Consider the following 27,681-nt stretch of genomic DNA (forward strand, 5'->3'; position numbering starts at 1 on the left):
TCCTTGAGTCCACTAGAATTCATGTCCTTTCTTGAAGATTCCAAACAAGGGTAGGGATTTCAAGGTTAATCCCGCCAAGAATTTGGACAAGGCTACCAGTCTGTCATTTAGCTACTGGACTTCCTTTAGACAGGTTATGCTTTTCATCTCCATGATGGCCCTACATTTGTTTGGGTTGGTTTCAATGTCTCTTTGAGTGAGCATGAATCCCAAAAACTTTTTTACTCCACTGCAAGGGTGCATTTTGTAGGATTTAATCTCATCTCGTCCTGCCTTATTGTGTTAAAAACTTTCACAAGGTTGGACAGTAGGCTGACTTTCTCCTTGGATTTGACAAGCATGTCGTCTATATAGACCTCCATCAATTTTCCAACCCAAAGGGTATTACTACATAGCAATAGTTTGCCCTAGGAGTAATGAAGGATGTTTTCTCCTGATCCGGCTTGTACTTTAGAATTTGATTATATCCTAAGTATGTATCCATAAAGAACAGGTATTTATAGCCCGAAACTGAGTTTACCAGAGCATCAATACTAGAAAGAGGGTGACGAGCGCTAAACACCGGTTTAGAAATTTTCACAAGTTTAAGGCTCATAATTCGTTGTAGCTTTAAACCGAAATTCAACGCTCTCTAAAGTTTAGTAAAAATGTCACAAGTTCAAATCAATAATCGGGAGTTTAATTTCAGGTCGTTCTCCCTAAGAATTATAATCAGATCTATGAAAGATCGGGATTTTGAGCGCAATAAACAAGAAATGTAAATAACAAGAATTTAAAGAAGCAAGTAATAACTAAATATCAAGGGAAATTAAACTACAGATAATTATGGCAATTAACTAGTAAAATAAATCAAATTCAAGTGCTAAAAAAATCTTGGCTAAGTTGAGGGTTAAGGATTAGTATCTTTGCCACTAATCACAACATGATAATTACAAAGAGAAAATCCAATTCGTTAACCTCTATAAATTGAGGAAAGTCAATTAGACTTAATTAATCCTAATCCATAAACCAACTTACTAATTGAGTCAGTAAAAGATTAGCGTCAATAGAAACAAGATTAACTAAAATCTCTAAATTATCAATCAACTTGGACATTAGTGACTCAAGGTCACCCAAGTTCCCACCCAAGCCAAGAATGAAAACCTACTACTCTATAATTAGAAAAGATATTTTATCAAACACTTGGTAAGCATAAAAGAAAAGCATTATAAATTGCATGAATTAATAAAATCTATGACTGCCCAATGCAAGAAAGAAATAATAACAACTCAAGTAAGCATCAATAAAGCATATATAGAAACATCAAATTGTATTAAAAAAATGAGAATTCAATAATTGTTAATAAACTAAAAATAGCAAAGAAATAAGAAACTAACAAGAGAAACCTAGTAAACTAAGATGGTAGAGCAAGATAATGTAAAGAAAACCTAAAACTAGAAAGAAATTAAACTATAATCCTAGAATTCTAGAGAGAAATTAGAGCTTCTCTCTTTAAAATTTCACTAAAACATGATTAAAAAAAACCTAAATTAAGACTACTTGGTTGATCCCCTCGAATTCTTGCTTCAAATACTTCAAAAATGACTTGGATTAGGCCTAAAATGGGCTAGGAATTACGAGTCACGTGCCATTTTAAGTGAGGTATGAGACTGGAATGATGCGTATGGATGAACCATGCATATGGACGATTGGCAGTTTTGCAGAACTCCATTTCTTCATGAATTATTCACTTTTAGATGCTTTTCTTCCATATTTCCAAGCCATCCTTACCTTCTAAATCTTAAATCACTAAAATAAACATATCAAGGCATCAAATAGAATAAAAATAAAATTAATTTGACAATTTACAAGTCCAAAAAATATGTTTTTAACAATTAAACACAAGTAGGAGAGAATTCACAAAAGTATGCATTTTCAAGGAATAAGTGTGAGATAAGTTAATAAATTCCACTATTTTCAACTCAAAAATCATCATAAAATATGGCTTTATCAGAGGGTAAGGGTCCTTGGGACAAGCTTTGTTAAGATCAGTATAGTCGATGCACATCCTCCATTTCTTCTGTTTCTTCATGAGTACCACATTAGCGAGCCATAATGGGTATTTTACTTTCCTTACGAACACAGCTTCTAACAGCGCATGTACTTATTCTTCTATGACTTCGGCTCTTTCGGAACTCTGAGTTTTCGTTGTTTCTGCTGGACAGCTAAAAGGCAAGCTTGTGGCTCATGAGGTCGGGATGGATTCCTGGCATGTCTGAGACTTTCTAGGCGAAGAGATTGGAATTTTTTCACAAGAGCTTAACAAGTTCTTGTTTTAGCTGTTCTTCTAGATTGGCCCCCACATTTGTCGTCTTTTTTACCTCATCCCCGATTTGAACCTTTTTAATTGTTCTTTCAGGTTGGGGTCTCAATTCCTTTCTGATTCGGACACACCTCCGAGCTCTATGGTATTGACCTCTTTTGCACATCCCATAGGTTCAGAATTTCGTTATAACACCTCCTTACTAGTTTCTGATCTCCCCTCACAGTTGTTATTCCTTCAGGAGTAGAGAACTTTATACAGAGATAGGAGTTGAAACTACTGCCATAAGTCAGTTTAATATTGTCCGACCTATAAACACATTGTAACCAGATGCTACATCTACCACAATATAGTCTATACTTAATGTTCTTGCTTTTGTGCCCTTGCCAAATGTTGTGTAGAGAAGGATGAACCTGAGAGGTCGGATATGAGTATCTCCTAGACCGAAGAGGGTATATGGGTACGCTCTTAAGTCCTTTTTCTCTAGGCCCAGCTTGTCAAAAGCTAGTTTGAATAGGATGTCCATCGAACTCCCTTGATCTATCAAGGTTCTATGAAGATTTGCATAGGTGATGATCATTGTGATTACTATCAGGTCGTCGTGCTTGAGCGTCACTCCTCGTGCATCTTCTTTGGTGAAGATTATTGTAGGTAGGTCGAGTATTTCAGCATCTTCACGACTTGGTATACTTCTTTTAGATACCTCTTCCGGGAGGATTTTATTATCCCCCTCCTGCGAACCCTCCAAATTTCATGTGGACGTGCCTTTTAGGAGTTCGTTGAGGTCGGTCTCGCCTGTCCCGGTCTTCATCTCTTTTCCTGTTGTTGTGATCGTCCGACCTCTCAGCAAGATATCTATCGAACCGACCTTATATGGTCAGTTGTTCAATGACATTCTTTAAAGCATAGCAATAGTTGGTGGAATGGCCATATATCCTGTGGTATTCGAAAAATTCTGACCGATTTTTACCTTTCTTGCTTTTAGTATGTCTAGGAGGCGGTATCTTTTCAATGTGGCAGATTTCTCTGTACACATCGACAAGGAAGACCCGTAGCGGGATATAAGAATGGTATCTTTGATGTCTCTCTGAGTTGTACTCTACTTTTTTCTTTTCTTTTTTTTCTTACACCGGACTTGATACTACCTGTTCTGTCCTGATATGGGTTCCCTTAGTCTTGTCATTTCTTTCATGTTGATATATTTCTTCGTCTGCTCTTCTATCTCATATAAAGATATTGGGTGTCTCTTTGATATGGATATGGATTGCAAGAATGGGACTTCTCTGAGTCCATTGACTAACCCCATAATGACTGCTTCGGTAGGTAAGTTTGGAATCTCCGTGCACGCTTTGTTGAACCTTTTCATATAACCTCGCAAAGATTCCCCGACCTTTTATTTTACATCCAAGAGACTTGGGGCATGCTTGATCTTATCTTTCTGGATGGAGAATCGGGTAAGAATATTTCTCGCCAAATCGTCGAAGCAGGTGACCGATTTGGGTGGTAAACTATCGAACTACTTCATTGCCAAGAAATTTTTACAGTGCGTTGCATCTGATGCGCCTGCCAAATACATGTAACTTTTGAAATTACTCAGATGATGTTTTGGATTGGTGGTTCCATCGTAGAGGTACATATATAGACTTTTGAAGTTTCTGAAATCTTTAGCTCGCATGATTTCTTCTATGAATATATCTTCACCTCCTAAGGGCAGTTTTGCTCAATCGGCTCGTGCTCTCCTACCCTTAAGGTCGGATTCCAACTTCTCGAGTTTTTCTTCCAGTTCTCTTCATCGTCATATCTCCCTTTGTGGAGTTCATTCCAATTCACGTTGTCATTTTCTCTCATCTAACTGACTTTGATGTCCGTGAACCAATCTCATGAGTTCAGTAGGATCTCTTTCTTCCGATCCTCCCGATTGATGGACTTCTGAGCTTATTCTCTGTCCTACTTGATTTGCAGGATGCGTATCACCAGTAACACCTTTTCCTTTGTCAGGTCGAGGAGGTATGACGAATGCACGATCATCGTTGTGTTGTTCTTTTTCATAGGTCTCTTAGTCAGAAGTCGTGTGTCCGTTTTCTAGAATGTCGTCTGTCATCATATGGTGTCGATTACAAGGTCTCTGGTAACGGCGCCAATGTTGCGAAGGTTATCTGAAACTGTGATTTAGTCCTAAACGTGAGGTCCAAGCTCCATTTGGGGTTGTGTCCGATGTTTCCTTGTGATGAGGTGTCGTTGTCCGATGTCTTGGTGAAGGTACGAGGTGGTACCTGTAAGACTCCGATCCTTAAGTTAGCAAGAATTTTAGGTAGATTTTTATGTAGATTGGAATTCCAAAAATACCTAAGAGTGTCAAAGTATTTATAAGTGTAGATATAGAATTAATAACTATCTTTTAAATAGCTTCACCTTTGATGGTAGATTGGTTACTTCCTTTTAATAAGAAAATTATTCATATCTCTTTTAGATAAGTAGGAGAAATTATAAGAATTAGTTACTTATTTAGATAAATAGGATTAGACTCATGTCGACCGTATTCAATCTCTATGTGACCGGGTAGATAATAGCGTAAAACTAAATATTATCTATAGTGTTGATTCAACTTTATTTCTTTTTGGAACGGGCTAAGTTTGTGCATCAGTATTTGAACAAGTAATTTAATAGTTAATTTTTTTGTGTAATAACATTTTTTAATAAATAATTATTTTAAAAAATTAACAATTAATTCTAACGGTCTTATTTTAAAACAAAGGCGTTGCTAGTTTCTATGCTTTCTGCCGTTTAGCAAATCAGATCAACCGCCCCTAGGTATCATTTTTGTTCTGTTCGGCGAACTAGTGCAGTTTTCTTATGACATGACAACTTAAAGTACTAAAGTAGGCCCTCAAATCATATCATTGGAGATGTGATCAGAATCGTATGGTTATTTTACTCTTCGATCATGTTCATCCTCATGGATGTCCACAACCATTTGCCGATAATTATGATTTCGGATAATTATGAACTAGGAATATGATGATGCAGAATACCAACCGAACACAAGATGATAATTTTCTATCAATACCCAAAGAAAAAATTTTCAATAATTTTTGTGTTTTGTGATCAGCACTTAATCATAAAAAAAAAGTAAGTAATTTTTTATTATTGAATATAATCTTATATCATTAAAAATACTATTAATAATCAATTAATAATTACAAAATATAAAAGTTATTGTCCCTAACACTCCTCCCCTCCAAAAGGTTTACTGACCCACCTTTTCAAGCATTTGTTAGTATTAGAATGACAGAGAGCGTGACATTGGTTTGATATGTGATAACTAGCAAATGTAACACAAGCTGTACTATCATATAAAATTGATTTAGTTTAATTTAACTAATAATAATAATAATAATAATAATAATATAATTAAAATTAATAATTAAAAATAATTATTTTACCATTAAAAATAATAGTTATATATATATATATATATATATATATATATATTTGTGTTTTATAGTAATTTATTAAGAAAAATCTTAGAAAATCAATAGTTTTCAGTAAAAAAAAATGAGAAGCTGACAAATATCAACTCAAAAAGTAAATGTAAAAAAATATTAGTCACCTGATATTTTTAATTAAAATTATGTTATATGTACATTAAAATCAGTCACTAAAATCTGTTACTAATATAAAATATATGTTAGAATATAAATACGCATTGAAAATAAATTAAACTACACATGTATTTATACACAAATATATTGGTGACTAATTTTAGTCACTAATTTGTTGTACAAATAGCATTTTTATTTTAATTATTAATAAGTTAACAAAACTTATAAATTGCAGCATAAATAAATTTGACTTTCCATAATTTCATGACTGCAATTATTATATTCACAATTTAGATAATCTTTTACTTTCATCAAATTTATTTTATTTATTTAAAAAAAACCCCATATGTTCAAATTGTAACGATTAATAAATGGTTAGATCTAAATAGTAATAGTATATATATCACATCATTCTAGCTAGAAACTAATTACTATCTAAGATTTCTTTCCTTTATAAAGCCTTAAATCTTAACACACATCCATATATAGTTTCCAACAACATTTATTCGAACATACAATGCATATCTATGGCTGAGTCAACCCCTCTTCTCTCTCAACCAACTGATTCTGATTCTTCTCTTACAGAACCACCTCCGTTATTATTATCAGAAAAACACCTTCCTTCTCTTGCTTCAACGGTTGAGAAATGCATTGGAGAATTCACTTGGTCCCAATTCCTGCAAGCAGTTCTTGTCTCCTTTGCTTGGGTCTTTGATGCTCAACAAACATTCATCAGCGTCTTCACCGATGCACAACCATCACTGAACTGCACCGAAAAGGACGACCACGTCAGCATCGGAAGAGCCTCCATTATATCCGAATGGGGCTTGGAATGCGAAAACTCCTTCGTCACAAGCCTTCCGGCTTCTTTGTTCTTTCTTGGATGCTTAGTCGGTGGCATTGTTCTTGCCACGCTGGCTGATTCCTCCCTAGGCCGCAAGAACATGCTCTTATTTTCGTGCCTTTTCATGTCCCTCTCTTCGCTACTCGCCGCATTCTCTATAAATATTTGGGTATACTCTCTGATCAAATTTCTCTGCGGATTTGCCCGCGCCACTATCGGGACCTCGGCTCTCGTTCTAACTTCTGAGCTCGTAGGTAACCGGTGGCGCGGGCAAATAAGCGTGGTTGGATTCTTTTGCTTCACCATCGGGTTCTTGTCCCTTCCTGCAATGGCTTACGCTAACAGAAACTCTTCATGGCGAAACCTTTACATGTGGACTTCAATTCCAGCCATTTTCTATTGCGTGATTGTCAAGTTCTTCGTTCGCGAGTCCCCAAGATGGCTTCTAGTGAAAGGAAGAAAAGAAGAAGCAGCAGAGACGTTGAAATGCATCTCTTCAATCACTCAGAGTAACGTTAACCTCGCAGTCAACGGAATATTCCCAAGCAATGTGGATCCGGATCTAACCATGAACAATACCGATCTGTATTGCGCTTTGAAGATTCTGTTGCAAAAGAAATGGTCTTCTAGAAGGTTATGGACGGTTATGGCTTCCGGATTCGGAATTGGATTGGTGTATTACGGTATGCCGTTAGGGCTTGGAAACTTGTCCTTCAACCTTTATCTCAGTGTCACGCTTAACGCGTTATCGGAGCTTCCGTCTTCTCTGTTGACTTTCGTGCTTATCGATAAGTTCAAGAGAAGAAACGCGCTTCTTGTTTTCACAGTTGTGAGTGGAGTATTCAGTGTGTTGTCGAGCATAGAAGGTAAGGTGTGGAGTCAGATGGAAATTTGGTTTGAATTGATATCGTTCTTTAGTGCTTGCACGGCGTTTAACGTGTATCTGATCTACACGACGGAGCTGTTTCCGACTTGCGTGAGAAACTCGGCGTTGTCGATGGCGAGACAAGCGCTGGTGTTGGGTGGGTCGATTAGTCCGGTAGTGGTGGGTGAAGGTAGGAAGAACAAGTTTGTTTGTTATGGAGTTTTTGGGTTGGTGATTTGTTGTAGTGGTGTATTTGGGGTATTCTTACCTGAGACAAGAGGGAGACCCCTTTCTGATACCATGGAAGATGAAGAAAGCAAAGGGCGTAGTGCCACGTTAGCATGATGGACAAAGGAATTTTCTTTTTCAGGTGCTCTAAACAAAATAATAAGATATTTATGGATGGAGTTGGTTCGGTTTTGCATTTTGTTATGTATTCGAATTAAATAAAACTGATTAAAAATAAATTGGTTCGATTGGAGTAATTGATTATCTGGTGAAATAAGAATTTATAAAAAAAATAAAAAAATAAAAATTTTATTTTAAAAATTTTATAAATATAGTAAATATGTAAAATTAATAAAAATTATATAGAATTTGTGATGAACATGAGTTTTAACAAGAATTAAGAATTTAAAATTTTAACAAAAAATTAACAGTCAAAGGAGACGACGTTGTTTTGGTGACGAGTAGACGACGGCGGCACTGCTAGAGAGAAGACGACGCTGCCGGAGAAGACAATACTTACAAAGACGACATTGACAGATCGAAAACAAAGATGACGTTGCTGGCTTGTCCTCAACCTTCTGCCGCTATCGTGTGGAAGCCGACGCCGATTTGCTAGGATAGCTGCGTGAGTAATGGTAGGAATTTTTTTGTTAGGGTTTTTTGAGAGAGAAATACGATAGAATGGGTGGAGGCGGTAATGCTTTTAAGGTTAGGTCTCACTAAAAATTATATGTATATTTTTAATTTATTTTTTTAATTTAATTAATAAAGAGTTTGGGTTAATGGATTAGTTTGGATTCTGCACCCTTAGAACTATTTCTCGAATCAATTGACAAAGAGAATCATCGGTTCAGTTTGGGTTTGGATGGGTAATCGGGTTACCCGAACTTGTGAACACCCCTAAAAATTACCTGTGACAAAATTTTGGAGCGAACAATTTTTAGTAATTTTGGTCAAATATAAATATTAAATTATTTTTAACAAATAAATTTTATTAATTTATGTGTGCTAAAAAATATGATATAAATTATATTGATTTATGTGTGCAAAATTCTAATAAATATAGGTATAAATTGTATATTTTTTTTGTGTGCAAAACGTTTGTAAATATGAGTACAAATTATTGCTAGCTAAGTATTAGTAAAAAAATGATAATATTTGCTGGTATGTAGCATTGCTCTTATCTATTGAGAAAGTTCAGGGATTAGTACAATTTATTTTTGGGTTAAGTATGATTTTGGTCTCTAAGATATAGACCGAAAATTTGTTTTGTTCTCAACATTTTTTTTTACAAAATCGTCCCTAAAGTTTAAAACCAAGTTTTAAAATAGTCATTTTTACTTAAATCTTAAAATTTTGGACCAAATTATCCATAAAAAAAATTATAAAAAAAAAAAAAAAATAAGACAAAGAGAATGTTTTTGCTCCTGCTGCGGAAGGAGAAGGAAAGAAGAAAAAGAAGCTGTCTACGATTCACCTTTGTTTCCGCTTTCGCCGCTATTTTCGTACGATTTTTGTCCTTAAAGTAAGAACGATTTTAAAACCAAGTTCAACCTTAAGGATGATTTTGTATGCAAAAAAAGGTTGGAGGCGAAAAAATTTTCGAACTATAGCTTAGGACCAAAATCGTACTTAACCTTTTTTTTTTTGTCAATATTTTTAGTCATAAGTTTAATTTCTTTAGTCTAATAATTTAAAAATAATTTTTTTAGTTTATACTTTTAAATATTAATACTTAATTATTAAATAAAAATAATAAATTCTGATAATTTTTTAATATTTTTTAATAATTTTCTCTGTATAATAAATTTTTATATTATTTCAAATATTTAAAATTTGAAAAGAAACTAACCATGCTACATAATATAAAGGGCCATTATACTGATATAGTCATATAGTAGTTGCTGAATAAATCAAACAGAACAAATGACTAATTTTACTTTCATATCATGTAAGAATTCCTAGCTAAGTGAACTTTTTTTTTACAACAAAAAACAAATTTTAATGTATGATTGAAAAAGTTTGTCTTCCCAATTCATGTGTATCCGATCCATACCTCACTGGCACATTTAGACATCTATTCCAGCCTCTTTATTTTGAGCTCATTGCCAGCATAAATCAACTATAAGTGTCATATTTAAAAAAGAAATAAGATATGCATAATTTTTTTTTATATATTTTTCTTTTGTATACTTAAAAAATATACACAAAAATAGTACAAACATATTTTTTAAAGAAAAACATAAATGCTATATTATAGATGCTAAAAGGGATGGTAATACTATCCGAATTTACAGGTACTCAACTCGTTCCTTACTCACTCTGATGTGGGTGGATTTTTAGCAAAGCAGGACCTTAGGTAGGGATAAGATGGGATCGGGTTTAGGCAATGCTTGCGCCCTACCCGTCCCGGTATATATATAATATAATCAGTAAAATAATTAATAATATTATATTATATTTAAATTTTTATTTTAATTTAAAAGATGTATGTGATGATGGTTATATAAATTTTGAAATTTAATTTTATGAGTAATTACCTAAACTAGTCTTTGAAGTTTTCAAGATCCGACACTTTAACCCCCAACTTTTGAAATACACAAAAAATTCTCCCAAATTTAACTCTGGCAGACAAATTAGTCCATAATCTTATATTATTATTTTTTCGTCAATAACAAACGAAAAATACTAACATGGAGACCTGGACTAACATATATGGCTGTCCATGTGCAAAAAAGACAAATTATTGAAATTATTCCATGTATTTTTCGATGCTTCTCAACAACGCATTCAACTCGAACCTTTTCAAGCAAACTAACACGTTCCCACGTTGCAGCTGCGCGTACAGCGTCACCGCCAGCCCAAACATGTGAAACATTGGAAGCAAGCATAGGAACACGTCATGCATCTTCCTTGCTATCTCGTTGTCCATGCATATCATCGTCGCCACAGGGATGAAGTTCCAGTGTGTCAGAACATACAACACCCTTGCTCAACCCCATTGTTCCGGAGGAGTACAGCAGTGTCACCATGTCACTCTGCTTAACGCTGGTCTTTGAAAGCTCTACTTCAACACCGACGAGTTTCACTAAATCATTGAAGCTTATGATCTTGGAGGCCGGTTGCGATGAACTACAAGAAAAACGTTCAATACCATCAGAATTACCATTGAAAAAACGAATAAAATCTGAAAGTACAATAGTTACCGTTGGATTCTGCATTTGTATTTAATTGACGAAATGAACCTCGTCGGTAACATATTACCGTCGAATTTTTGCATCTGATGGTAATTTTTATCAGATTTAGTGATGGAATATGGTTATTAAGAAAATGGATCTATTGAACATTACCGTCAAAAAATTTTCAACGATAACATTGGCGCCATATCATACGTCTCCACGCCATCTTACTATCGTCGGATTTGGACGGTAATGCCGACGGAAATATTTTTTTCATTTTTTTTTTGAAAAATTGACTGGGCTATTACAATCGGTATATTCTTACTTTAGTCTTTTTTTTTATTTTTTCATAATCTTTTTTCGTCCATCTATAATGTACTCTAATAATTAATAATTGAAACAGTGCTTTAAACCTGATGTGAAATATCAAACATACAAATTAAAAATATGGAATGATGATAATTGAAATATTTGAAACAATGCTAATTATATTATATTCTTCTCAAAATTTGGAAAATAAATACATATCATAAAACCATAATTATGTTAATCCAATTCAGATTCATCATCTTCTTCCTTTATTTCACCATCCTCCCCTTCCAATGTATTTTTCTGTTCATTGAACTCGTCTTCCTCTTCTTCGTCGCCATCGACCCGTCTGCTTCTTGAAGATCGTCGTCCTCTGGTGGTAGTGCGTTGTCATCTATTCCAAGGTCAATGATGTCATCATCTATAATAGCCGACCTAAGAGTAATTGGCTCACCGGTATAGCAACCACCATTTTTGAAGGAGTTGGGTCTTTAATCTGGTAAAGTTCCTGACCCTCTGTCCTATCATCAAACTCAATGGGCATCTTGGCTTAGTCTTAACTACAACCACCCAACTAGACTTGCATGAATCCAAATAAGGCAAATAATATACATGTCGTGCATTTTGAGGTAGAATAAAAGGATCGTAGTGCCTATATTTCCTAGTTACATTAACTTCAGTGATATTGTAGTCCTTTTGCTTTCATGTTTCTTGTCGTGAATTTGGATCAAACCATTTACATTTAAATACGCACACCGTGTAAGTAGTGCGACAGAAATACTATAATTGAATTATGTTGTGCAATACACCAAACCAATCAGAATGACCATTGCTTGAATCCCCACGAACCCAAACTCCAGTGTTATCTGTTTTCTTTTCAATCGACCAATGTAAATAATGAAACCAATATTATCCATTAACATTGTATATCGGGTAGCTAGTGCCATTATTCATTTGGTCACAACTAAGTGCAACTAGTTCCAAATCTGTTGTGTCAGTTAGATCCACGCTGATGTATTCTCTATACCAATGTGAAAAATTGTTTAATGAGGTATTAGGATTTGCCTTTTGGAATAACCTATATGATAGAATAGAATAAAGAAATTTTGATTAGATTAAGAAGTTAGTATCTTACAGAATTCAATATTTACGAAGACTTAAAAAACTCACATGAGATAAAGTAAAATCTGGTCACAGTTAAGCAACACATGCAGATGTGCGATATTGATTTTCTTCTGCTCTAACCAGTAGTCACTGCCCGCACCCATTGCACCTCCTTCCGAAGAAAAGATTGGGTATGTTGTTCCACTTGACGAGGATTCTCCCCTCTCATCGTTCCTTGCAACCTTTGTTCTACGTGACTTAACATGAGACTGAAAATAGAATAAGCAAAATGCGAATGTTACCTTAGCTTGGAATGCTTCGCAGATGCTACCTTCAATCTGGGCTCTGTTTTTCATGATGCACTTGAATGAAAAAATCATCCTCCCAAATAGGTACATCCACCTAAATTGGACTGGCCCACATAGTATTGCTTCGTACGGTAGGTAGATTACTAAGTGTGCTATAACGTCCAAAAAGGATGGAGGAAATATCCTCTCTAACTTACAAAGTATGATTAAAATATTCTTGTCCATGACTATGAGATCATTGATGTTAAGTTTCGTAGCACATAACTCCCTAAAGAACTCACTTATTTCCGTGAGAGATTTTCAGATGTTGGTTGGAAGTTCTCTGAATGCGACAAGAAGCAAAGACTCCATGAAGACATGACAATCATGAATCTTCAACCCAGCAAAGCCTACCCTGTGAGACATTTGCACACCTGCTCAAGTTAGAGGCATAACCATCAGGAAACCTTAATCCTCTAATCCACTTACAAATATTTTTCCTCTAGCCCTTCGTTAAAGCGAACATCACATTTGGTTTAGCCCACTGCCCGTTATCAAGCCTCTTTAAGTTCAGCCTCGACCGCCTACAAATATCCACCAAGTCTAACCTAGCCTTATCGTTATCCTTTGTTCTCTCGTCATCCATTACTGTGTGCATAATATTATCAAACATGTTTTTTTTTTCAATGTGCATCACATAGAGATAATGTCAAACTAAGTTGTCTTTTCAATAAGGCAACTTCTAAAATATACTCTGTTTAGTCCAATTATGCATCCTGCTATATCCTGGAGGTCTCAAACCTGCTTCGTTATCGACGATCCTTGGAATTCTACTAACACAATGCCAAACTTGCCTACCAACCAACCTCACAAGTGTCTCTTGTTGTTCAGTTTTATTCTTTTTTAACGAGTGCTTATTGCACCAAAAAGGATGATCCATGTCGAGAAATCTTCTATGGCAATCAAACCACGAATTCTTACCGCCATTCATCAACCAAAATGCATTTGTATCCTCCATACAAATGGGACATGCCATTCTGCTCTAAGTGGACCAACTTCAAAACATCTCATATGCAGGAAAGTTGTTAATGGTCTACATCAATGCAGCATGCATTTTTCTAGGCTTACTCGCAAATGTAGGATGGACTCAATCAAAATGCGTCCAAGCTTCTCCGTGTGATGGATACGCCATGATCCCATCATCTCTATTGTTGTTACTATGCCAGGTCATGTGAACGTTCAAACTCATCAATGCATACAATCGTTTCAGCCTAGGGATTAAGAGAAAGTAGTACATCCGTTTCATTGAAACTTTCTTTAATCGGCGTTTACCAATCTATTCTCTCTTGACTTGGAACCTCGGTGATCTATAAAATCTGCATTCAGTTAGGTTTGCATCCCTCTTGTAATACAGCATACAACCATTCAAACGACAATCAATTTTCACCGAATTTAGACCCAATTTCGAAATTAACTTCTTTGCTTCGTAGTGGTTGCGATGGATGTCTATGGTCCCGACAAGTACCAGTTCGTTGCAAAGTGTGGTCCACTAATCAAAATACTCTTGGGTATGATTTGACTCCAACTTAATAATCATTATTCTAACACATGCAGACAACTCCAAATGAATGCCCCCTCGAACAAAGGTTTCACAGCAAATTCTGACAGATGATGAAATCTCTTTGCCATCGGGCTAGGCTCTTGTTCAGCCTCTTGGAATTCCGTAACCCCTATTGTATCAAACATCATCTCATTGTATCTCTCTTGGTTACTCTCCCAAGTCATTTCTTCCATGTTTAGTTCTCTCACCACTCGATCCCTCATTGATCAACCATCAAACCTATTCAAATTCGAGGCAGACTGGTTAATTTCCTGCTTGTCCACTTCTCCGTATTTCGTCCACATCCAATACCCATCCTTGAACCCGTTACGGTAGAGGTGAAGCGTTATGTCCGCAGGTCCTAACCACTTAGTCAGCTAATACTTTTGACACTGACACCTAGATACCCCTTTAGACCTAAACGGTTTCATACTGAAGACAAACGCAATAAACGCGTCAACCCCCTCAAAGAATTCAGGTTTTTAAAACTACGGCCATCATTATCCCTATCATACATCCATAGACGATGACTTGGAATCATATTGAAACACACACCTTAGAATTCAACGAACAATACAAATTATTCATTTTTTAGAAAATTTGGCAAAGTGTATCATATAATTAGAATCTCCCGCCAAATACAATTATTATTTTATGACAAACCAAACATGTTTAAACAATTTAAACGATAAATCCACAAAACTTCTCCTTAATTCAGAGACATCCATCAAATAAATCTAACAGTTTTCACAGAGAAAACAGTTGCAGGCATAAATTATAACATATACGCATTCAATAAAATATCAAATCCTGACCTTTCTAGTGTGCAACCCCTTATAACTCCACAATTTTCCAGCAAATAAGGGTTTCGAGAAGGTGTCACTACGCGACCTTGTCCTACTTCCGTCCTAAAACTCTATCATAGGAAAAGTAAGTCTAACAAAAAATTTAAACAATTCTTTATATTCAAAGATAAAAAAACCAACCTGAAAAATTACTGCACAAACAACAAAAAAAACAAACTCCAATTGATCTCAAAGAGAATAGCACCGTCCTAATAAAAAGGACAATGTATTAAATTTATAAGGTGAAACTAATTCAAAAAGTAATTTGAAAGAATAAGTCAAACTCACTATTCCAATTAATTAAAATCTAATTTTAATTTCACCAAACTAATAAGAGGCAAGACAAAAATAAGCGACATAAGTTTAATGAAATTGAAAGAAAATCATTTACTAAACTCAACTAAAATCTTCAAACAACTCAAGCATTCTTAACCTACTCTAATATTATTTAATTTTTACATCCATTAAATTAACACAAAAAATCCTAATCACATGCTTCATTAAAAAAAATTTAACCTCTGATTTAACAAAAAATCATAACAAAATGCTAAAATCACAAATTAATATGTAAAAATAAAATAATCATACCAACAATAAATTTGATGATAGTGGCTGCAAGGTCTCTTCAACATGGTGGTGACAGAGGCAGCAGTGACGGCGACATGAACGGCAACCACGATGGAGGATGCGGCGGGGACAGCATCAGCAGCAGAATCGACAATGACGTACAGCGGCGGCTCTAGTAGGTACTCTAGGAGGCAACGACGACGACGACAAGCTCTTGGTGGTGGCGAAGGTGACAGTTCGACGATGAGGGAGAGAGAAGATGAGAAGAGAGAGAGAGAGAGAGAGAGAGAGAGAGAGAGAGAGAGAGAGAGAGAGAGAGAGAGAGAAAGAGAGCATTCGCACAAGTGAGGGGAAGGGTTTCGTGCTTGAATTTAACCCAATCATACCGTCAGAAAATATAAATCATCAAAACCGTGATACTGGCGGAATATACCGACAAAAAATCCAATGGTAACAGTGGCGCTGGTGAGTTATATTTTTGTGCCAATAATTACCATCGATTTTAGCAACAGAAAATCTCTTCTAACGGTAACCTTTTATGGCGGCGAATTTTTCTCTTTTTCGTCGGAAAATCTATTGGTAAATCCGCCGGTACAAATCGACGGTAATTCCGACGGTAATCAACGTTTTTCTTGTAGTGATGGTGACATGTGGACGGTGGGATTCAAATCGAGAAAAACTGCGGGGAGATGGAAGGTCTTCACTTTATCCCATTGGTCCGGCACGGTTAAAATGAGTTTCGGGTTGCAGTATTTGAGTTTGGAGACTTTGAAGACGGTGTAGGAGGGGTTAACGATGGAGGCGATGGTGCTGAGGACGGTGACGGCGAGAAAGCCGACGGGGTAGTAGTTAGTGTTTAGGGAGAGGAAGAGAACGACATCATTTTTGGATATTCCGAAGCGTGAGAGGCTCTAACAGCGAGGGAGTTGATGTCCGAGAAGGTGAGGGATGGGAGGTGTGCAAAGAAAGCGAGTTTAGTACGGAAGGAAGAGACGTTAAAGAAAATGTGGGTGATGAAAGAGAGGTTTGGGTTGTTTGGAAGATGGAGTGAAGGTCTGAATGACCTATATACTCCATAGACTAATATGTCTCATAAGGATAGCTGACTGCAATGTGTGCTAGTTCAAACCTTTATGTTAGCATTTTTTATTTGTCAATGACAAAAAAAAGATCAGAGACTAATTTGTCTGCCAAAGTTAAATTTGGAGAGTTTTGTAAAATAAGACTAAAAATTAATTTGTCTGTCAGAGTTAAACTTGAGAGAGTTTTGTGTATTTTAAAAACTAGAAAACTAAAGTGTCCAATTTTAAAATTTTCAGAGATTAATTTAAATAATTACTCTAATTTTATTTATTAGATTTTGATTATTATAAGGATAAAATGGATATTGACTCTAATTCAACTTTTTATTCCCCGCTAATAGAAACAAAGCCAATTGTATGCGAATTATTTTAGACAAGACGGGATCGAAAAATACAAAAATTTGCCGCTATCCGCCATTACCACCGCTAAATTGCTATTGCTTATTTGCTGGATTTGTTGTACCATCTCTTGGTACTTGTGCGTGTGTCCTCTTTTTCCTATAAAGTATTTTAGAATTTATTACAGGCCTATTCAGTTCTCAGGGTATAACCAAGCATGATTTGGGCCTTATTACTCTGACAAACTGTATTTATCACATGAAGAGTCCGAAAACAAGTTCAACCAAAAAGAAAAGATGAGACCAAAACTAAACAGATAATGGATACCAAAAATAAAATTTATGTTGTGAAATAAAAGATATATATATAATAGAGATGTATAAATAGAAAATTCTAGTATTAAAATAATTAGCTCAATAATAATTTATATATATATAATAATATTATATGTTGTAATGTATATATATATACAAAGATAGAAAGAAGTATTAAAAATAAAGAGAGAGAGAATCGCATTTGTTTATTGTTACAATCTCAATATAATAAAGATGATTAATATTGCTATTAATATTATATGTAATGAGTAATAGAAAAGAGAATTTAGAATACTAATAAAATAAAAGAAGAGAAAGAATTGTAATAGAAATATAAAGAGAAGAGTATTTGATTGCAGCATAAAAGAGAAGTATTCGTAAGAAGTGAGAGAGAGATGATTTGTTTATTGCTTTTCACTGTGTGTCAAATGTATCGAGTGATGTCATCTATTTATACAGGTAAGATGCTCTTATATTCAACTCTCATTTATTTTAGTTCATCCTTGAAAAATGACTCTTTCATTGTTCACCGCCCAAGTCATAAATGGACATCCATTCCATGTGTTTGATCTTATTGTAACACTCCCCCTTGGATGACCATTTAGGATTATTGCCTCGTTAAAACCTTACTAAAGAAAAACCCAATGGGAAAAACTTCAGTGAAGGAAAAAGAGTACAATATCCTCTATGATAGAGACTGCCTCATTAAAAACCTTGTCAAGAAAAATCCAATGGGAAAAAAACCTGACCAAGGAAAAAAGAGTACAGTCTCCCCCTCTTGCCGACATCATTTAATGTCTCGAAATCGGCGCATCCCAATCTCATGTACCAATCTTTCAAAAGAGGATTTTGGGAGTGACTTTGTAAATAAATCTGCCAGATTGTCACTTGAGCGGATCTGTTGCACATCAATTGTTCCTTGATTTTGAAGATCATGAGTGAAGAAGAATTTAGGAGAAATATGCTTTGTTCTATCGCCTTTGATGTATCCGCCTTTAAGTTGAGCAATACATGCTGCATTATCTTCAAACAGGATAGTTGGAGCTATCTTATGATCAATCAGTCCACATGATGACAGAATATATTGAATCAGACTCCTCAGCCAAAAACACTCGCGACTAGCTTCATGAATCGCCAGTATTTCAGCATGATTAGAGGAGGTTGCTGCTATCGTCTGTTTCGTGGACCTCCATGATATAGCTGTACCACCATATGTGAACAGGTATCCTGTTTGGGATTTTCCTTTATGTGGATCAGACAGGTATCCGGCATCTGCATAGCCAACTAGTTGTGACTTGGATCCATAGGGATAAAACAATCCCATATCAACCGTTCCATGAAGATATCGAAAAATTTGTTTGATTCCACTCCAATGTCTTCTGGTTGGAGAGGAACTATACCTTGCTAGTAAATTCACCGCGAATGATATGTCAGGTCGCGTATTATTAGCAAGATACATTAGCGCTCCAATGGCACTAAGATATGGTACTTCAGGACCAAGGATATCTTCATTTTCTTCTTTAGGACGGAATTGATCCTTTTTCACATCCAAAGATCTTACGATCATTGGTGTACTTAATGGATGTGACTTATCCATATAAAATCTTTTCAAGATCCTTTCTGTGTATGTTGTTTGATGAATAAAGATCCCACTTTTTATATGTTCGATCTGCAGGCTGAGACAAAATTTAGTCTTTCCAAGATCTTTCATCTCAAACTCTTCTTTTAGAATTTTTATAATTGTTGGAATCTCTTCAGGAGTCCCAATGATATTTAAATCATCAACGTACACAGCAATTATAACGAATCCAGATGCAGATTTCTTTATAAAAACACATGGACAGATATCATCATTCTTGAATCCGTTTTTGGCCAGATACTCAGTAAGACGATTATACCACATTCGTCCAGATTGCTTTAGACCATATAAAGATCTTTGCAATTTGACTGAGTATAACCCTTGCGAATATTCATTGGATGGTTTGGATATCTTTAGTCCTTTAGGGACTTTCATATAGATATCCCGATCTAATGAGCCGTACAAATAGGCTGTTACCACATCCATTAAATACATATGCAATTTACGATATGCAGATAAACTGACCAAATAGCGCAATGTTATCGCATCCACTACAGGGGAATACGTTTCTTCATAATCTATACCGGGCCTTTGTGAAAAACCTTGTGCCACAAGTCGGGCTTTGTAGCGCACAACCTCATTTTTCTCATTTCGTTTACTCACAAATACCCACTTATATCCAACAGGTTTTACATCTTCAGGTGTACGGACTACAGGTCCAAAGACTTCACGTTTTGCAAGTGAGTCTAATTCATCCTTCATGGCTTCTTTCCATTTTGGCCAATCATTCCTTTGTCGACATTCTTCGACTGATCTTGGCTCAAGATCCTTACTTTCATGCATGATATCTAATGCCACATTATATGCAAATATTTCATTGATAATTGTCTTATTTCGGTCCCATTTCTCTCCTGTAAAGACATAATTTATCGAGATCTCGTCATTTTCACAATTTTCAGGTACCTGAACGTCTTCTGGCGTTATATCAGAATTTTGGACAACTGCCGGTGTCTTTACTATGTCTTTTTCAACAGGAATACTATTTACCTCTTTTCTCTTTCGAGGATTTTTATCTTTGGAACCGACAGGCCTGCCACGCTTCTGGCGTGTATTTGCTTCCGTGGCTATTTGTCCTACTGGGACATCAATTCGAATTGGGGCATTTTCCGCCCTGCCACGCTTCTGGCGTGAATTTGTTTTAGTGGCTACTTGTCCTATTGGGACGTCAATTCGAATTGAGGCATTTTCCGCTGGTATGTAAGATTTGGTTATCCTCTTTGTATCGGAAAATGCATCAGGCAATTCATTTGCTATTCTTTGCAAATGTATAATCTTTTGAACTTCCAGTTCACATTGCCCTGATCGAGGATCTAAATGCATCAACGATGATGCATTCCAATTAAGTTCCTTTTTAGGAAGCTTATTCTCTCCCCCTAATGTTGGAAATTTTGATTCATCAAAATGACAATCCGCAAACCGGGCTTTAAACACATCACCAGTTTGTATCTCAAGATACCTCACTATAGAGGGAGAATCATATCCAACATATATTCCCAATTTTCTTTGGGGTCCCATTTTGGTGCGATTAGGTGGTGCAATAGGAACATATATCGCACACCCAAATATTTTTAAATGGGAAACATTTGGCTGCTGGCCAAAAGCTAATTGCATAGGAGAGAATTGATGATAACTCGTTGGCCTCAAACGAATAAGTGCTGCGGCATGTAAAATAGCATGCCCCCAAACCGAGGTTGGGAGATTTGTTCTCATAAGCAAGGGTCTAGCAATTAATTGGAGGCGCTTAATAAGTGATTCTACTAACCCATTTTGGGTGTGAACATAAGCTACTGGATGTTCAACACTTATTCCATTAGCCATACAATAAGCATCAAAAGCTTGGGAAGTAAATTCACCAGCATTATCAAGACGAATTGCCTTAATTGGATTTTCTGGAAATTGTGCTTTTAATCGAATAATTTGAGCCAATTATCTCGCAAACGCCAGGTTGCGAGAAGATAATAAGCACACATGTGACCATCTCAAAGATGCGTCTATTAGGACCATAAAATATCTAAAAGATCCACATGGTGGATGAATAGGTCCACATATATCACCTTGAATCCTTTCCAGGAATTCAGGAGACTCAAATCCAATCTTTACTGGTGATGGCCTTAAAATTAACTTTCCTTGAAAACATGCAGCACAACAAAATTCACTAGTTTTAAGAATCTTCTGGTTCTTTAGTGAATGTCCATGAGAGTTTTCAATAATTCTCCTCATCATGGTTGTTCCCGGATGACCCAATCGGTCGTGCCAAGTTATGAATTCATTTGGGCTAATAAACTTCTGGTTTACAGTGGCATGTGATTCAATTGCACTAATCTTGGTATAATACAACCCAGATGAAAGTGAGGGTAATTTTTCTAATATAACTTTCTTATTTGAATCATGAGTTGTGATACATAAATACTCATGATTTCTCTCATTCATCGTCTCAACATGATACCCATTTCGGCGAATATCTTTGAAACTCAACAAGTTCCTCAGAGACTTGGTAGATAATAGTGCATTATTTATTATAAATTTTGTTCCTCCAGGAAACAAAATTATAGCTCTTCCGGAGCCTTCTATCACATTGCCTGAGCCAATAATAGTGTTAACATATTCCTCTTTTGGCACAAGATGGGTAAAATATATATCACTTTTGAGAATAGTGTGCGAACTTGCACTATCCGCAAGGCATACATCTTCATTACATATCCTTGCCATTCTTCAAAAACAAATAATAATAAAATGAGTAGTATGCACAGTTAAATTGAATACTTGATCAGAATTATTTTTCTAAGAAACACTGTACATAAAATAATGTCATATACTAAAATTTTATTTTAAAATTTGACACATTTAATAATTTCAAAATTCATATTAATATTTCATTATTTATGTACATCACATTTGAAACTTAAATACATAGAAAATAAAACTTAACAATAAATTTTTTTACATTATTTATTTACATAGATACTTCACAATTTCACATATTAAACTATTCCATCATTGATCAAATGACCAATATTTCCTTCAGGGTCCTCAAAGAAATCAGATACATCATAATGAGTGGTGGATTTCTCAGCATCATTTGAAACAAAATTTGTTTCATTTTCTTTGTCGTTCTTTTTCAAAGATGCCTGGTAAAGATCGACTAGGTGCCTTGGGGTACGATAGGTACGTGACCAATGGCCCTTTCCACCACAGCGGAAACACTTCTCCTCGGTTGATTTATTCTGCCCGATATTCCTTTCTTTGTCCCACTTCTGGTGAGATCCTCTCTTTTGAACATAATTCTTTTTCCTTCCATAATTTTTCTTGTTATTAAAAGCTTGCCATTTACCTCTTTTGGGGTAACGATTTGCCGCATTTACTTCAGGAAATGGGGCGGCGCCAGCTGGGCGCGCTTCATGATTTTTCAATAACAACTCATTGTTGCGTTCGGCAACAAGAAGGCAAGAAATTAACTCAGAATATTTCTTAAACCCTTTCTCTCGATACTGCTGCTGCAGGAGCACATTCGAGGCATGGAAGGTTGAGAAAGTTTTCTCCAACATATCATGATCAGTTATTTTTTTCCCACACAATTTCATTCGTGAGGTGATTCGAAACATTGCAGAATTATATTCATTTATAGATTTAAAATCTTGTAAACGCAAATGCGTCCATTCATATCGGGTCTGAGGAAGTATCACCGTTTTCTGATGATTATACCTTTCTTCAAGGTCTTTCCAAAGATCTGCAGGATCTTTTAATGTAAGATATTCATTTTTCAATCCTTCGTCAAGATGACGACGGAGAAAAATCATGGCTTTGGCTTTATCCTTCTGGGATGCATTATTTTCAGCCTTAATGGTATCTCCAAGATCCATTGAATCAAGATGGATTTCAGCATCTAGTATCCATGATAAATAATTGTTTCCAGATATATCAAGAGCATTGAATTCAAGATGAGAGAGCTTCGACATAATGAAAATTTGTTACCTGAGTCTTCCTAAAAATTTGATCAGAGTCTCGTGCTGATAACGTGTTGTGAAATAAAAGATATATATATAATAGAGATGTATAAATAGAAAACTCTAGTATTAAAATAATTAGCTCAATAATAATTTATATATATATAATAATATTATATGTTGTAATGTATATATATATATATACAAAGATAGAAAGAAGTATTAAAAATAAAGAGAGAGAATCGCATTTGTTTATTGTTACAATCTCAATATAATAAAGATGATTAATATTGCTATTAATATTATATGTAAAGAGTAATAGAAAAGAGAATTTAGAATACTAATAAAATAAAAGAAGAGAAAGAATTGTAATAGAAATATAAAGAGAAGAGTATTTGATTGCAGCATAAAAGAGAAGTATTCGTAAGAAGTGAGAGAGAGATGATTTGTTTATTGCTTTTCATGTGTGTAAAATGTATCGAGTGATGCCATCTATTTATACAGGTAAGATGCTCTTATATTCAACTCTCATTTATTTTAGTTCATCTTTGAAAAATGACTCTTTCATTGTTCACCGCCCAAGTCATAAATGAGCATCCATTCCATGTGTTTGATCTTATCGTAACAATTTACACGTTAAATCGCGTGTACAAAATAAAATAAAAATATAAATCTGTAAAATGACCGAGCGCTGCCAATAAGAAAGAGGGCATTTGGTCTAGTGGTATGATTCTCGCTTTGGGTGCGAGAGGTCCCGAGTTCGATTCTCGGAATGCCCCTAATGTCATTTTATTAATCTCATGTTGGTTCAGCTTCTTTCCTCACCGATCCAACGGTCATGTAGAAACAACTTTTGGTCCTTTACACATTACATACAAAGTTAAAAATGGGTCCATGGCGGCAGACACATAGAAACAAAATTAATGGACAATAAACAAATCAATAGACACAACCCCAATAGCATAGAGACAAAGGGTCTTCATTCATAAAGATGGCATAGATTATATCATTACATCATATATTTATAGAGCACTATAGTGTATAAAGATTACTACTACCATATCTTCCTCGATGTTACATCACATAAGATCCTAAAGCTTCCATGACGTGTCGCACACAAAGACACGAATCCTTATACTATATATATATTAATCAAATCAAAAGGCAACGCATCCAAGGCAGTCTATTTGGACTCTCAACCTTCTCATTCACACCCTCTCTTTAATTTGTTGACTGACTAGCACCTTTCATCAAATTAACCAAGCTCAATTAAATCTATAACGAGCTTAGCAATTTGATCCTATTCATAAAAAAGACTATTTATATATATATATATATATATATATTTATCATTTTATCATTATGTAATACAGTATGATTTATACTAAAAGTGAAAATCATACTCTATCTTTTTCATGATAAAGCGATAAATACATAGATTATTAAACCAAAGGGTTTGTTGTGGAGGAACCATAGCCGTTGATCATGCCAGACCATGATCCATGACTATGGAGGTACCCAAATGAGTCTTTTCCTGCATCAGAACAACCATGATCCTGCCATTCAAGGGAAAGAAGCTTAGGGTTTGGCTTCACATCAATCGTGGCATTATTATTATCATCATCATATGTCAGCATCATTCTCTGATGGCATGAAGATGAAGAATCCATAATATAACTATTACCAATGTTGTTGACACTGCTGTTGCCGCAACCGCCGCCATTAAGTGATGACATGCCGCCAAATGATGCAATTGGAGAGCAATTAAGTGCATGAAAATTGTTAGGTCCCAATCCAACATTATTAGCCATACCAAGCATCATCATGTTGATGTTGTTATTGCTGTTCTCGTCGCAGCCGCCATTACTATTATTATTCCCAAAGAAATCAAAGCTTCTAGAACTATTAATACCACTCCCAATTATGCCTTCAAGCTTGTTCTCCATGAAATCGATTGGCCTAACAAGATTGTTCTCAAGCATGCCAACGTGGAACTTGCTCTCCATGAAGCTACTATTATTAGGGTTAACGTTACCACCAAGAATAATGTTACTGAGGTGAGAAAATTGGACATCGGGGAAAGAAAGCTGAAGATCTTTAGGGCAAGTAGAATAAGAATGTGATTGGTTGTTATTATGAGAAGTATGAAGATCATTATTATTGTTGTTGTTGGATTGGTGGTGTTTCTTGGAATTGGAGGAGAGTTTCTTGTTTTTCCGGCAGCCGCCGCCGACGGGGATGTTGCGGAGGGTGCCGCCTTTAGTCCAGTACCTTCTGCAGGTCTTGCAGAAATAGCGGGGCTGAGAGAGGCTGTAGTTGTTGTAGTAACAGAATTTGGTGTGGGTTGAATCGCAGCGAGGGCACTTGAGGGCTTGGTCGTGCGGGGGTCTCATTCTTCTCTCCATCATTGGCCTTGCCGAGCATTTCATAATGTCGCCGGAGGAGGATAATGGCGAGCCAGAAGAATCCATGCCACCGCTGCCGCTGCCGCCGGAGACCTCGTCGTGAACTGTTCCCTGATGATAATGATAATGTCCAAGTAATTAACAAAATAAAAGAAATAATAATGTGTCTTTTTCTTTTATTTTTTATCGTACTTCTCTTCATTTTCTTTTCCCTGGCTTTTTCTTTTTTCCGGCATTCACTTTGAAATTTTTTCAAATTAAAATGCAGTTATTTTTATGTAAAATTAATATTTAAAAATTTATAATTTATCACGTGAATTTTTAGTTTTTACCTCTCAAGAGGCATACTACACAAGAAAATTAACTGTGTTTTTTCTCAAAAGTAAAGAAATTAAAGCGAAGATGTAATTGTTGACTACGTGTTTGTATATATTAAGAGGAATGTTATATGTACAAGTCTTTCGCATAGCATCTGGGGATTGATATATAATTAAAAAACGAGAGATGAATGGAAGGTGTATAGAAAAATTAGTACAAAAACATCATTTTTGGAGATGAATGGCGTACCTGGAACCAGTGATCTGGTGAGTCCATGCAGATGTGCAGAGAAGAAAAAGCCATATATCACGAAAATGCGGAGGGCCGAGCAATAATAATAAATAAATTAAAGACGGGCTCTTGGGTTACGTTGTTGATCTTGTATGAGATGGATGATTTTCATGGGAGAGTAGTGCATATATTATTACTGCATTAATTAAGGAGGGATCGGAGCTGAAGAATGAAGAGGAGTGTAAGGAATGGAATGGAAGTGTGAGAAGATGAGTTTGTGTGTGGTGTGGTGATGTGAATAAGAAGGAAGAAAAAGGTGAGAGGGAAGGATATGAAGATGTATGTGTTGTGAGGCTAACAGTGTGAAAGCCCCGTCGGTGACAACAATGGTGGGCCTCTTCCTGTCCCTAATGCCTAATATCTCAATCAAGCGCCTCTATCCGTTTAAAATATATATTAAAATATAAAATATAATTTAAAAATAAATTAAATTATATATATCTATATATAAATATATCAATTATAATATATATTATTAAAATTAATTATCAATATAAAATATATATTAAAAATAAATTAAATTATATATATCTATATTTAAATATATTAATGACTAATTTTAATAATTAATTTTAGTATATAAATAATTTTTTTATAAATATATAGTAATTATTTATAACATGCAAATAAATAACATTTTTACTAATAATCTCCCCCCTCTCTCTTCTCTAGGTCCTTCACAAGTGATCACAACAACAAAATTGAGGTGGTTAATCACTTTTTAGTTATTTAAAATTAATTTTTTTATAAGAAGAGATTAGAGAAGAATGTGCTTTGTTAATTAGTTTTAAAAGAAAAATATATTTATTATATGTCGTTATTACTAACCTTGTAACATAAATTTCTTTATTAATTCCTGTTATTTGTTTCAGAGTTTTGGATATTTTCTTTAAATGAAGAAAAATGTACATAAAAACAGTAAACACACTAAATTAACAATATAATTATGAGCTAATAAATAATTAAATTGTTATATATTGTATAATATTTTGAGTTATTAAATTTTTATAAAAAAATATTATGTACACATTAAAAATTAATTATTATATTAATTATTATATATTTGTATATAAATATATATAATTTAATTTAATTTTAATATATATTTTATATTTTAATGTGTGTTTAATAATATTCATAACTAATTTTGATAATTAGTTTTAGTGTATATTTATTGTATTTATATATATTACCCTAAAAATTAAATATAATATATAGTCAACTTTAAAACAAAAGATTCCATAATTTTATAATATTCCCATCCATTTTTAAATACTAAAATGTGGATTAGCCGGTTTTGATTATCTTTTCTTAGTGTGATCGATGAACAAATAAAAGATAAAACGTATGTCTAATACATCGACTTTTTAAGAGTACAGTGATAATTAAACTCTTAAAAATTTTGATTTTAGATTGATTAATTTTTTATAGTAAACCAATTTATTTCGTAAAATTTAACAATAATATTTATATGTATTGTTATCTATTGTGACGTGTTTATTTATGAAAGATTATTATGTAGATAATAATTTTTTAAACAAAATTTTAATTATTTTAATAAAATTCGTGATAAATAGAGAACAATTAATAAAAATTATGTAAAAATTTAAAATATAA

General features: G+C 34.7%; 2 protein-coding genes and 1 non-coding gene across 4 annotated transcripts; 2 read left to right on the forward strand and 1 right to left on the reverse strand.

Moving 5' to 3' along the window:
- The first annotated feature begins 6,290 nt into the window (after positions 1-6,290).
- On the forward strand, positions 6,291-8,098 carry LOC112783657 (organic cation/carnitine transporter 3). Its single transcript, XM_025826691.3, has one exon. It carries the CDS (start codon positions 6,432-6,434, stop codon positions 7,956-7,958), a length of 1,527 nt encoding a protein of 508 aa, XP_025682476.1. The 5' UTR covers positions 6,291-6,431; the 3' UTR covers positions 7,959-8,098.
- A 15,659-nt stretch (positions 8,099-23,757) lies between these two features.
- Positions 23,758-23,829, forward strand: TRNAP-UGG (transfer RNA proline (anticodon UGG)). The gene has a single exon. It is a non-coding gene; the product is annotated as a tRNA-Pro (tRNA).
- A 166-nt stretch (positions 23,830-23,995) lies between these two features.
- On the reverse strand, positions 23,996-26,357 carry LOC112784757 (dof zinc finger protein DOF5.6). Of its 2 annotated transcripts, XM_025828076.3 has the most exons (3): positions 26,023-26,355; positions 24,735-25,566; positions 23,996-24,606 (listed from the first exon to the last, which is right to left on the reverse strand). In XM_025828076.3, the coding sequence occupies exons 1-3, from the start codon at positions 26,074-26,076 to the stop codon at positions 24,590-24,592; spliced, it is 903 nt and encodes a 300-aa protein (XP_025683861.1). In that variant the 5' UTR covers positions 26,077-26,355; the 3' UTR covers positions 23,996-24,589. The 2 variants fall into 2 exon arrangements, with proteins under 2 accessions (XP_025683861.1, XP_025683860.1); XM_025828075.3 differs by having other exon boundaries at positions 23,996-25,566; positions 26,023-26,357.
- Positions 26,358-27,681: the final 1,324 nt, after the last annotated feature.

The sequence above is a fragment of the Arachis hypogaea genome, chromosome 20 (assembly GCF_003086295.3).
Source record: "Arachis hypogaea cultivar Tifrunner chromosome 20, arahy.Tifrunner.gnm2.J5K5, whole genome shotgun sequence".
NCBI lineage: Eukaryota > Viridiplantae > Streptophyta > Magnoliopsida > Fabales > Fabaceae > Arachis > Arachis hypogaea.